The sequence below is a fragment of the Opisthocomus hoazin genome, chromosome 7 (assembly GCF_030867145.1).
Source record: "Opisthocomus hoazin isolate bOpiHoa1 chromosome 7, bOpiHoa1.hap1, whole genome shotgun sequence".
Lineage (NCBI taxonomy): Eukaryota > Metazoa > Chordata > Aves > Opisthocomiformes > Opisthocomidae > Opisthocomus > Opisthocomus hoazin.
Window position 1 is genome coordinate 11,535,217 of NC_134420.1, and position 13,927 is coordinate 11,549,143.

The window sequence follows — 13,927 nt, forward strand, 5'->3', positions numbered from 1 at the left end:
GTATTTTGTGCAGCTCTTTGCAAAAACTGTTTATTTAGCTAATGAATTATTTGGTGTCTGTGTCCCATGCAGCTAAGATGCTTTATTTTCACAGCAGGTGCAAAGAGGTATTTAAATTTGCATTATGTCCAGGGTATTTGGACTCAGTTTGTGTTAGATGACAGCTTCTGACACCAGATGGGCCAAGTGGAGAAATGTTTGACCGGCATATGAAAGAGCTTGGGATACATCCAACACTAACCTTGGTTTCCAAGTTATTTCACAAGCACAAAGTAACATTTTGTGGAGATTTTACAGCTAACAATGTCATTCTAGCTACAGTACAATAAATATCTTGCTCCAATTACGAACCCACAAGAGAGACCCACAACATACTTGAGCTACAGAGTAAGTCATTTCTTGCAAACCCAGTCTCAAAACATGCTTAAAATTGGGAATCCTTTAACTCTTTTTTTAGCCTAAAGACAGACCTGTCTGTACTTCCAGAAGCAATATGAATCTGTCCAGATCAGTTGCCCATTGCTGCTTCCTGCTCATCCCATCCAGGTCACTGATGTTTGAGCTAAAGTGGAGGAGAACAACATCCCTGCACTTCTGAAGGACTTCCAGGACACTAGCCCAAGGGGAGAAAAAGAAACCTTAATGCCATCCTGAACTCAGGTATGAGAACACAACAGGCTGTTGAAGAACTGAAGATATCACTGCTTATTTTGAAGCTCAGCTACAAGAGACAGCAATGAAGAGCTGAGAATAGCACTCTGTAATGTATTTTGTTTACATTTGGAAGTGTTCCTCATAACCTACCTATTTATCAGAGTCAAAAATGCCTGCCTGATTCTTCCTGCCCCTCTGCCCCAGGCACCGCGGCCTCCAGCGACTCCTGCAGACCACAGTAGGTCCCAAGAAGTGTAAATACCCTGCTGCCGATCTCTTTATCATTGAAAACACCCATTTGCGCCGTTCAAAATCTGCAGGTTTATCTTGGAGAATCACAAGAAAATTTTGCTTTGTGTATCTGCCAAATGCATTAGATTCTAGCTTTTGTAATTTTTGTTATATTTTACTTAAAGTGGTTGCTTTGGAAGATGGGAGGGCTCTTAAAAACAATATTTAAGGGGTAGGACAAACCAGCAAATTGAAAGAATATTACAGTTATTTATAATCTTTTTAACACTTATTTGTCTCTATAGTAAATCACTACTTTTGCTTCCCAGCTCATGCCTTTACTTTACACAACATTTATCCAAAAATGGTACATTTGGAAACCTTTTCTTTGCTTGTTTTGGATAAATGAGTAATGGAGTGCAGACAGTTTCATGTGCAGGTCTTAATCCCACTTTCTTTAGGCCTGATGCAGTAGGAGAGAAACTTTACGGTCGGGTTGTTTTGTGGCTGAATACCGTTGACATGGGAATGGAAGAGGAGACGGCTTCCAGCCACAGCTCTGCTGTGCCTCCTTGATTAGTCCCTACACTCTCTTCACAGTTTTTGCCTGTTATAGAGGTTAGTTCTCTAAAAATCGTGGTGAAGAAGGTGCATGAAAGGTGAATCCCACTTTCTACTTGACGTGCCTCCCCTCTGCCTGCACCCATGGCAGCACAGTTATCATACTGAACAACCGCAGCGACAGCGGCTTCCAGTCCTGACAGCAGCAACAGATATTTCACGTGGAGCGGAAGGACTTCGCTTCTCAGCTCCAGCATGCCTCACTGGGGGCTGTGGGCCCAGGGCTGGCGTTAGGACAAGGACAGGGGCGGACATGGTCCAGCGCAGTCCCCACAGCTAACATCACTGGACCCACAGTGGGTGCACTGGCAGGAGCTGTGAGCGCAGTAGCCTCACGCAGCAAAGAAGAAAAGTTTAAATACACACAGATCTGGAATTGCAGTCAACATTTATTAATGTCACTTAGAGATTTCTACCCCTACCAAGCTCTCAGTTTGCTCATGTGACTTTATCATCTGTTTAGTCTAACCTGCTGATATGGTAATCTGTAGTCTCCGGTGCATAAAATTATTTCATTTTTCTTTTGAATGATGGTTCTTTATGCACTTCTCTCTCCCCTCCTTCAATGTGTGCTTGCTCTCACTTGTTCTCGTGTGTTCACTTGCTCTCTCCCCTCTCTCTCCTTAAACAGTAAGGACAAGGAATACCAGTCCTTGCCCTTCGTCAGCTCTTTGCAGGGTAACCCTCCATCCCATACTGGTTCAGCTTCAAAGATCACTGCACTTCTCCCCAGCCCATACCGTACAGACTCTACCCTAATGAACACACAAGCTGTCACGCACCACAGGAAGGTTATTCTGCAGGTGCTACTTCCTAACGGGCAAAGCCCTGAACAAGACTCCTGCATTTTACTTCTAACCTGGCAGTAGCTAGATGGATGCATCTTGGCCCATGGAGAGCTGCAGTGTCCTGAGCTTCACTGGTGCGCAGCTGAGACCAACAAACGAAACAGGGCTTTAAACTGTTAAATACTCCATAGCTGGTTTCAACCATCTGACACTGGTATGAATTCAGATGAGTCCCTTGGCAAAAAGGTATTTCAGATTAGTGGCAATGCAATCAGCATCTCCCTTCCTAACTCACAAGTTTCTGCTTTTGCAAGCACAGAAATAGTAATCCAGTGCTTTTGCTGACAGGCAGTGTACCTAAACTTCTGCCAAGTCCACCTGGCACCAAATTTCTTAGTTTTACAAACCTCCAAGCACTCTACTATATTTTGACCTTTTTATAGTATATGTATTGGTCATGAAGGCTTTTTCACCGAGGCAACTGGCAAACCCATCCTGAACCTGGCAATCGCACCAGTGTCAACATCCTAGTACACGCTAGGTTTTTGCTATTAAAAGACATAAAGACATGGTCATTGGGTCAGCCAAAGAAATTCCACCTGACATCAGGCACAGCTATAACATACACACAAAGAGATTAAATTAGTGCTGCAGAGGCTTAGTAAGGGTGCTTGCAAGATTGACATCCCTTTCATCTTTCGTAAGATGCCTGTATCAGTTACCCCTCCAGACACTAAATTGAGCTTTAGGCTGAATTTCCATAGGACTGGTGGACCCGGTAGTGTTAGGTTAACAATTGGACACAATGATCTTAAGGATCTTTTCCAACCTAAATGATTCTATGACATAAGAACAAGAAGTAAAAATACTTACCTCAGAGGCTCACAAATGTTTATAAGAAGCTATTAAAAAGCTGAGATTTAAAACAACACATTCATGTAAAAGAAAATGAAAGGTTGTTTCTGGTATGGCTGATGCAGTTACATGTTTTCTGTTGGGGGAAATTTATAGCCACATTATTGCTGTCAAGGAGGGTAGTGAGCCACAAGGCTTTCCAGATGCCATGTGTGAAGTTTCTCATTTCCCCTACTATACTAAAGTACATTATCACCCAAACGCAAACAAGCTTTAAAAAGTATCTGTCATTAAAACATGTGTGGCCTCCTTGCCTGGACTTAAAAGATTTGGTTTTATTCTCTTCCTTTCCTTTTTTTTTAAGCCAGATGGGAGACTACTGCAGCACTCGCCAGGGGCCTAATACTGATCATACTGAAGTCGCCAGTAATACTTTGGGCTGCATCCCTACTGCACGCTGCACCCTATCAGTGAGAAAACCTGGCTCTGCCAAACAGTAACATTTCACTTGTACAAAGTCAGTCAAAAGAGTGGAAGGATTGCTGCCATGATGTTTCTCAGAACAGCTATGAATGTGAGTGAAAACAGAGATTTAAAAGAAACACAGAAGATAAAAGGAAAAACATGTTCAAGCTTCTCCTGTACCTCAAATACAACTTGCCACACCAGCAGACAGCTGAGGGACCTGTCCCGCTGTATGGACACCAGCGAGCAACAGGGACAGGTTCCTGCACAGGAGACCACCCTCACATCTAGCAGTGTGTTCGCACAGATGGCAACCCCATACCAAAAGGACATTCAAAGGCAAAGACCGCCCCTAGATAGCTTCTGCAAGCCTGCAGCAGCACGATCACTCTTATGGCTGTCTGGGATTGCTGTAAGCTCAGGCATCAGACTTTCAAGCGGCCATGGGTGCAAAGGAACGTCTTGCAACTCATGCCCTTTCCAACTCTTACGATGAGACTGGTAGGAGAATTAAAGCTAGAAAATCGTATGAGTGAACTATTGTTCCCAACTGGATTTGTTTTAATAAAGGGAAACACAGAATTTATGCAAAGGTCCAGTACAACAGTGTTGAAAAGAAGATAGAGATGGAACCATCAGCAGGCTGATGCTGTATAGCCCCCATTGATTTTTTATTTACAGTCAAAGTCACAGTCTCAAAGCAGGTATTTTGTTAAATATGTTAACTTGAATCTTTTGCTGAAGATGACAACTAAATTGGAGACGTTAAGTCCAAAGTAGAGCTGTCCCTTTTGTCTTACATCTGGAAGCATGCCAGCAACAAGATCTTGAGCGGGAGCAAGAAAAACAGTTTTGCTCAAAACCCAGGATGAAATAGAAAGTCTGTTAAGGAAACAGGGACATACCGGCATCCCTCACTCGAGCTGGAGAACTTCCCCACGTCTACAGGGTCACGGGCACAAAGTGGCACCCATTTCGGAGGTACACTTAGCAGAATGAAGGCTGAGAAGACCATTGGGCCAACGCCAACCAAAATGACTATACGCAGTTTTATCACATAAGCTTTTGTCCATTATCTCAAGAAACAGTTTCTATGTCTTCAAATCTTTCTTATGGTCCTCCCGAAGAGGGTATATACACCATAAGCCTCAGATATCAAAAGGACACTCTTTGAAGCATTAAAGCAAATCCCTGAAACTATGTTTTCTTAATTACATCAGACACTTGGCTTGCAGTTATGCTATAGCATTTTCTGAAAGAAACACAGATCTGAGTAACAAAAATGGTCCCTCAGAAACTCTCGTGCTCCACATTAATACTTCAGAAGAGACGAACTGAATCTCTGCTACAGGAACCATTGCAAATAGCTGAAGACTCAAGTGCAGAGTGTGCATGTTTGATAGAAAACAGCCAACACAATTATTTCCATAAATTTAAGACAAGTCAGCATGGACAAACCCCTTTTCAAACCTATACAGGGCAAATCTTTGCCTTGCTGTAGTACCATGATTGCAGCTGAACCACGTGAGTCTTCAGGGCACTCACTTCTAGCTAAACTCATCCACAGTGCCTACTGCACCTGTCAGCGCTTGATACTGCAGTCTTGTTAAAAACCCAAGTTAATACCTTGAAAACAAAAGTGTCATTACAGTGCTTTTAAAACGATCACTCTGGCTTCTCCTTCATCTTTTCATTTCCGCTAGATTAATTAAAGACTTCAATTAAAATGTAAACCAATTTATAAAAGTTTTTAAAATTCAGTAACTCAGATCTTTCCATCCTAGTATTTATTTTCTATTATAACATCTGCCATTACAGCAGGCTTTTGTTTGCATGTTTTCCCATTCTTACCTGGACAAAGGGCTCTCTTTTATTCACCAGATAACAAAAAAATGAAGATGTCAGACATTTCCATGTGCATAAGTAAGGTCTTTCAGGGGTGAATATGAGCTAAACAGCCTCAGCAGCTCTAAAAATTAGTTCACAAACTTTTATGCCTGAATTATTTGTTGATTTTTGACCACTGGAAATACTTTGACTTGTGCGTCTGAGAAAGTGAATCTCAACAGGAATCATATCTCAGTCCGTCTTCTCTCTAGACCTTCCCAAGCAAGACCCCCAAAGGCTCCTGACTGCCTGTCAAGAGAGAGGTGCAAATATCCAGTTATTTGCACAAGAGAGAATCCAGTCAGACTCATCTTCATCTACCAGGCAGGTGCTTGGTAGTGTACGTACACACGCTGCGCCGGGGCAGGATCCAGGTCTCTCACTTGAAAATGCCTTTTCCCAGTCGCTGCCTTTGCTGAAGAGCTGCTGCCGACTGTTATCCTCTGCCCTGAGGCCATCCTGCCAGCGTTATCAGTAGGTTTGAACAAGCACTTCGGCAAGCAGCACAACCAAGGAGGTCTGGTGTCCTGCGGCTCTGGATCCCGACAATGAGCTTTGGCATGGATCCTGGTGCCTCAGCTCCCAAGGGCTACACTCAGCCTTTCCCCAGCAAGATGCTCATAGGGTCTCTCTCCAGTCTACCCACTTTTCTGTTTTCAAGGAACTTTAAAAGACATTTCCTAAAGAGCATCACCTCTCCAGTCCAGTTAACGCTGAGCAAAGGATTTGCAGAAGTGACTGGGGAGAACCGACAGGCAGGTGTTTGTGGACTGCTTTGGAGCTGTGGACAAAAGAAAAGTTAAAGAGAGAGCCCTGTTTCACTGTTGTCTTCAAATTTGAATTTAAAGCTCAGCTGCTTATGACATTCGAATGTGATTGCAAACTATGGGTGAAAAAAACTCATCTGAGGTGTCTAGATCCTCTATCTATAGTAAGCAGTAAAGATCACATGAAAAGAACAACATCCAAAGTGGATGTGCCGGGTTTGTGTGGCAAGGTTTTGGTAGCGAGGTGGCTACAGGGGTGGCTTCTGTGAGAAGCTCCTAGAAGCTTCCCTCATGTCTGATAGAGCCAATGCCACCCCATTCCAAGATGGACCCCTGCTGGCCAAGGCCTAGCCCATCAGCGATGGTGGTAGCACCTCTGTGATCACATCGTCAAGAAGGGGAAAAAAACCTGTGTAATGGCATTTGCAGCAGGAGACACAAGTGAGACCATGAGAGAGCAACAACTCTGCAGACCTCAAGGTCAGTGCCGAAGGAGGGGCAGGAGGTGCTCCAGGTACTGGAGCAGAGGTTCCCCTGCAGCCCGTGGAGCAGACCACAGTGAGCCAGGCTGTGCCCCTGCAGCCCATGGAGGTCTACGGCTGGAGCAGAGACCCACCTGCAGCCCAGGGAGGACCCCATGCCAGAGCAGGGGGCTGTGCCCAAAGGAGGCTGTGACCCCATGGAGAGCCCATGCTGGAGCAGGCTCTTGGCAGGACCTGTGACCCCATGGGGGACCCACGCTGGAGCAGCCTGTTCCTGGGAAGGACTCAGGCTGGAGAAGTTCATGGAGGACTGTCTCCCATGAGAAGGACCCCACGCTGGAGCAGGGGCAGAGCGTGAGGAGTCCTCACCCTGAGGAGGAAGGAGCAGCAGAGAGAATGTGTGATGAACTGACCGCAACCCCCATTCCCTGTCCCCCTGCACCGCTCAGGGGGAGGAGGTAGAGAAAATTGGGACTGAAGTTAAGTGCAGGAATAAGGGAGGGATGGGGGGAAGGTGTTTATAAAATTTGGTTTTATTTCTGATTACCCTACTCTTATTTGACTGGTAAAATACTAATTTTTTTTCCCTAAGCCAAGTCTGTTTTGTCTGTGATGGTAATTGGTGAGTGATCTCTCCCTGTCCTTATCTTGACCCTCGAGCTTTTCATTATATTTTTCTCTCCCCTGTCCAGCTAAGGGGAGTAATAGAGCAGCTTTGCTGGGCACCTGGTGTCCAGCCGGGGTCAACCCACCACAGTGGATCAAGAAGTTTTCCTCTTCAAAAGATTTTGTCTTCTAAACTTAATAGTTTCATGACTGTGCTCGAGCAGAGAAGATAACAGAAATCTGAGATAAAGCTCTTTATGCTGGAGACGTTAGTGGATAAAAACAACAAATTCCCAGTTCCTACATCTGGTCTTTAATACTCAATAGATACCTCTTACTAGAAACTTGGGTTTAAAATAGTTTAGTATTAAGTAGGAATTATGAATATTCTAGAATGCAAAAATGTTTATGGGTGAAGAGATAGAGATAGTAAGACTGTTGACTGTATAACATTAAATAAATGTTTATCTGGCTTTAGGAATGAGTAAGTTGCAGTAAGTTATATTAACTATTATAATTTATTTTAATTTGAGAAGTTTAAACCAATGCAAGTTATACAAATCAGACAAAATTAATCCCTGCTTTTAAGCCCCCTTAACGTCAATTGTGTTCCTTGGAATTTGAAAGGTTTCATTAAAGCTGTTGTCAGTGGCATATGAAGGAGCTTGAATAATGAAGAGCTTGATTTTAAATACAGGGGTTTTATAACTGCTGTCATAAAATAAAACACACATTGAAAAATCCTATTTTCTTTCCTATAAACGTCTTGTCTTTTTCCTAAAATGTGGGAAGTAAAACCATCTAGCATTCAATACTGGGCTCAGTAGAAATCATTGGCCCGAAAGCTCAGCATTGCTTTGTACAACATAAAATCCAATACATCCAATAACAGATTACATTAAATTTGACCTAACCAGTGGGCAGGGTTCTTTATTGAGAAATAACATCCCTTTGCACGAAATCGGTATTTTGAAGGATCATAATCTTAAAGTGACCTATGGAAATACTACGCCTCTTGTTTCCCCAAGAAGATTACACTAAACCAAAGGATGGTATACGCTTATATGCAGTAAGGCAGAAATACCTACTGAGCCACGTATGAACAAGCCTCAAGCATAAACAACCCAACACTTTTTTCAGGAACAAAGAAACTATGCCACTTCATCTAAGAACAGTCTCATCCGAATATAGTCCAGTCTGTAAGAACTGAGAAATGGACTCATTTCACAAGAAATGGACACATTTCCAGAAGACTTTCTTTGGCCAAGATTTTCCCATTTTCCCTTTATCAACCCACTCAACCTGCAACACAAATGCAGGTTTCAGTTCTGAAAAAAAATACCAGCATGCTGAAGGCATCTGGAAGAGCAGTAAATTACTAGTAGATTGGAAAGATTGATTTGTGAAGAAGTTACAACAAAGTGGAGACATTGCAATCAGCATGTACATGGTGTAACGGCCGAGTCTCCCAGCAATCTCTGAATGCCCTCTATTCCCACTAGCAGGCTGAAATCAGTGGGAGCTCGGGACATTCAACAATTCATAAAAAATAAAGCAGGGCAACGACTGTTTTTATTGTTTGCTCTTGGCAGTACCCTCTAAGAGCTAGACGCTGAAGGAATGCATGATGTCTGTTGTGACGACTTTGTAATTTAGAAAGATTTAAGCAAAAGGGATAGGGTAGTGAAAAGGGGTGCAACAAGTGAATAAAGTGATCAAAGCTCATGATGGCTGGCATTCTCTGTTAATACAGCAACCTCTGTATTACATGTACAGACTGTTCCCAAAGCAGCTCAACCTACCTGTTATCGACGTACTCATTTCCTACAAACCATAGTAAAAGTGCTTCTCATGTGCTTCAGCAGGCTGTAATCTAGAGGGCTGTGGGTAATGGATGTGGAGAGGTTTGCGGGCCAGCTCCGGCACTGCACTGCACTCACGGGGGGAGTGCACGGCAGGACGTGCCCACGGCGGGCAAGAGTGAAAGGGGCTGATGGACAGAGGTGGGGAGAGCAGCACAGGGGGCCAGGGGCTGCTGCATGGGCACAGGCAAGAGGGCTGCAGTCTGCAGCATGAAGGAAGACATCTGAGTTGCATAAAGACAGAAGAGCAGCAGAAAGAGATTTTTTTTTTTTTACCTGCTATGTGAGAATATACACAGAGGGCTGACCTTCACAAAGCAAAGTTTAAATACTAATCAAGAAAATACCTTCCAGATTTAAAACAAGCTCCAAAGAATGTCCCACGTTGAGGCATGAGAAACTACATTGGGCAATGCACTAGAAAACATACCAAGAGGAAGAGCCTTCCACCAATTCCTTTTTTTCTCCAGTAGAGGTATATTTAATATTTTCTTCCTGTATAACCTAAAAATCTACACCTATGACAGAGCCCCAGGCAATAGACACACCATAAACCATGCCATAGGCCTGCACCACAAATATCCCTGAATCAGCCCAAACTCAAAAACCCTGCAGTACTAGTACTGTTATTTACCCTGACTCGTATGGTTTAGTTTTAGGTAGTCCTGCGAGGAGCAGGGAGTTGGACTGAATGATCCTTTCCAATTCAAGATATTCTGTGATTCTATGACTCTTTTCAGTTACATTCCATGACTCTTTTCAGTTACATTCCTGTAAACCTGAGTTTAATAGCCACACCCAGAAGGCACTCCTTGCTTATCTGTCTGGTTTCCTTACACAAAAGAGAAAGTACGAAAAGTAGGAGGTGATAAATCACTGGATGATTCCTCTTCAGAAATGGTTGCAGCAAGTTAGTATTGCACTGACATCACTTTTCTCATTTATCTCACTTTTTCTTACAAATTACACTTCTTATTTAAGTACAGACTCTGCATTTCTTATACAGTCAGAATATGCCAAAATACTTCCACAAGTCATCTCCTCTTCTTTGAGGGAAAAAGAAAATAAAATAAGCACCTACTGTAAACACAAGAGGTTGTTCCACCTTTAACTTCCTTCTAACGCTTAACACTAGGCTTAATATTGTACCATATAAACAGAAGCTGAAACAGCACGAGCAGCCCTTCCATCTACTTTGCTTTACACATTAAACCGCTATTCAAACACAGTCCATTAAGGCATCTAAATGTGACTTACCACATGTGTTAATTGGGTGGGGAAAAAAAAAAAGAAAACACAACCTTCGAATGTGGACATTTATGTATTCCCATTATTCAGACCCTCTTGATGCCACAATCTCCCACTTCTATAGTTTATAAATGTTTGATTTAAAATATAGCCATTTTATCATTTGTACCACATTTACCTCATCTTACCACTGTTCTGACTGGATGAGAAGCTAATGTAGCCTACACTGTCTGGTCAATTATTGCATGGACACCAGGGACCAATTAATGCCATCCATAAAAGCCTGAATCATTCTGTCAATTAACTAGAACTAACTATGTCATCAGATATATTACTGGTGAGCAAGTCTATTTGGTTGCAATATGTCTTGAAGGAGAGCAGTATCAAATGAATCACAATTGACTTGGACAACTGCTAGCATAATTTCAGAAGATGAAAAGACAAATGTGGTAGTTATTAGTGGTCCCCTGAGGAATTACGGCCAAGCAATTGTAATGTGCTAAGACTGTACTAGCAGGTGCCCACAGCACAAATCAGGCGGAGGGTTAAATCAATATTTTCAATTTCTTAGGATCAATCCAGTGTTTGAACAAGATGGAAACTTGTTAGCAATTGGCAGAATGTGTAAATGAAAAGTCAAACTTCTTATTATTTGTTAAAAAGGAATCAGTGCTCTGCATCATGCCCTTGGCACAAGGTAATGCTTTCATGATCCAGTTGCTTGGGCATTCACTAAAAATCTAGCAGTTCTTAAATTTTAATAGAGTGCAAAAGGTTACTTTAATACATGCCGAACATTCAAGATCTTTAAAGATGATTGAAGTGTCAATAGGAAAGTTTTTGAGCTGTGACAACAGCATAGTTATTAATGATTAGTGCAAGAAGCAGAAGAAACCTTGATCGCTTTAGGAAAGTCTCACCAGGAATGCAGCTTGACATCTCTGGTACAACTTCACATTTATTCTGTTTCATACAGAAGAACCTTAGGATCATTATGTGATCCTTTACTAATTATACAAGGGAGAAGAAAGTGACCTTACAAATTGATTTCATTTCTCACTGCTGGTCTAAAGATGCCTACAGCAGGACCTAAAGCGTTGGCATCATATTCTTTAGTTTTAACACAAAATGCATCAAATGCACCCTTACATCTTGTTATTGTTTCACAAAAAGAAGTCTCCAGCTACCCTGACAATCAGGGTTTGGATAATACACTCGTATTTTATTTAGGAAAACATACCCTTAAAACGACACCTTCGACAGGGCACAGCCAGATCTCTGGGATGTGGAAGCAGAAAACTGACAAGTAACATCACTGTACCTGGGGAAAAAACAGGTGATGACGGAGAAAGCTATTTTCACAATGCAAACCCAACTCTTTAAGCCTAAAGAAAGCACCTATGCTTCAGACATGAATACATTTTTCTGTATGTTTGGCTCATGTAGAAATTCTTTGCATTGTCTTCAGTGTTTGGACTTCAACTCAAGGTGAAGCTCCTCTTTCATGATTGCCAGGGATAGAAATATTGGCTGTTCTTTAATGGTGAAGATAACAATAATTACAACATTGGAAAAATCATTCATCTGACTGGAGCGCCTTTCATCCAAAGGATCTCAGAGCACTCTCAGCACCAGAGCAGGGAAATGATCTCTCGCTCAGCATATGGTCAACCTGTGAATTCAGTGCTACAGAAAGCTACTAGCAACACCTCTCTAACTGCTGTTTTTAAATATTAGTTGCAGCCTTCACTGATACAGGCCAAAACAATAAAGAGCACTTGAACTTCAAGAAACTACAAACCCTTTTAAAGCTTTACATTAGATGCTGCAGATGAAATAGGAGATATTTCTTCTTTCTCAGCCTTTTCACAGGAAAACAAGGGTGCTGAGCCAAATGAAATAAAAAATCATCAAAGCAGGTTTCCCTATTTCAGAGGTGGCCCAGCTAATCTATTATCAATGTCAACTCACTGCAGCTTTGTCTGATTTGCACAATATGTTTGTCAATAAGACCTTTTTCCCGATGTACATTTAACACAATATGGGGTGCACTCCACACCACAGAGCATCGGGTCCCAAGTGCACAGACACACTGTAAGACAAATACAATAAAACTATGGGAATGCAAAACATCGCAGTACTTCCTACTAAATTGGCCCCTATTAATTACGAAAAAATGAGAAAGAACTCATTATAGTAATGATATAGTTGTTCTTTGAAGAATGATGCAGGGAAGATAAGCTCTTTAATCCAACATACACAGCCAATAGATTTTTTTCTTGCCTAACCCCTCTATCTACACACTGTGTAACAGTCACAACGTGTGTTTTTGGCTCCCCGTACACACCCTCAGGCAAAAACCATTAGCTGGCTTTATGGAGGATACGGCGGAGGATACGGCGTACATATACTTCCTTGTGTAGGACTGGGGGAGCTCGAAGAACCTACACCTTTAAGAAGCACCACGAACAAGCACAATCATTTGAAACCAAGGTTCAGCAAATCGGAGACAATAAAATATGGAGTAACTTGAGAGCTGCCCACGCACTGCCCAAGAGAAATCTCCAGCTTGTCTCACACTCAGACACACCCTTGCAGCTCTTCTGGAAAGCTGTGCCCTGTTTGCGAGACAAGGAGCTAATTGATTCAACCATCTTCTGTATGCGCAACTATAAAATAAAGTGCATAAAGAACAGTGCGGACATACAGCTCAGCTGACTGCATTAAAAGACTCTGCTGTCTAACAACGCACTGATCACAGAACAAGCGCTGCAATTGTTCCAGCCAGACGCCACGGGACCAAGAATGCATAATTTCAGTACTTGTGTGTCCAACAGTAGGATATATTGGCAGCAGAATAGCAAACTGGCTTTAAGTTCAGCTATTGTTAACATTTTTCTCTACCATCTATGGAGTTACCGAGACAGTATAAAAGCGGGGCTGGTCCATCCTCCGCCACCAGCTCACACACCTGCCAGAACGCCTCCTCTCGCTGCACACAGCAACAGATTTTCATCTTCACAAAGTGGCTTTTTTGCTCCATCTAGAAATTATATTCTTTAACTTCCTTTGAGTTGGGGCTTCCAAAGTCAGACAGAAACCAGAGAAAACAAAGTCAATCTTTTCAGGCTGAAACTGATACACCACTTGATTCCTCTGACTTTTTTAGTGTGATTTATTTCACAGACTTTCTGGTTCTGACCCAGTAAAACTCACCAGGCTGGAGGTGAACTCTGACACTGGATCTATATGAAAGTTCCCAGCAGTGCAAGGGGAGGCTCGTCTGCCACAGAAACATAAGAAGAACACCTCTGCTGTACTCAGTCCAAGGTGACAGACGTAAGGGCTCTACCATTTTGATTCTTCTGAACTATATGCTTAAAAGCAAAATGGCATGAGATGGATTTCAAGCACAGTAAGAAACGTGCTATCTTTGTATTCCTGTTGCAATCTTTCTGCTA

At 42.4% G+C, this 13,927-nt stretch overlaps 1 protein-coding gene across 6 annotated transcripts in view; it reads right to left on the minus strand.

The window, feature by feature from the left end:
- Positions 1 to 13,927, minus strand: part of TEAD1 (TEA domain transcription factor 1) — a 164,573-nt gene that overhangs the window by 59,031 nt on the left and 91,615 nt on the right. For 2 of the 6 annotated variants that reach the window (XM_075425348.1, XM_075425346.1), the window contains one exon: positions 11,707 to 11,787. The exons of the other annotated variants lie outside the window; for them this stretch is intronic. In XM_075425348.1, coding sequence (XP_075281463.1) covers positions 11,707 to 11,787 — 81 coding nt within the window. The remainder of the gene's footprint in view (positions 1 to 11,706; positions 11,788 to 13,927) is intronic. 6 annotated transcript variants of the gene reach the window in all.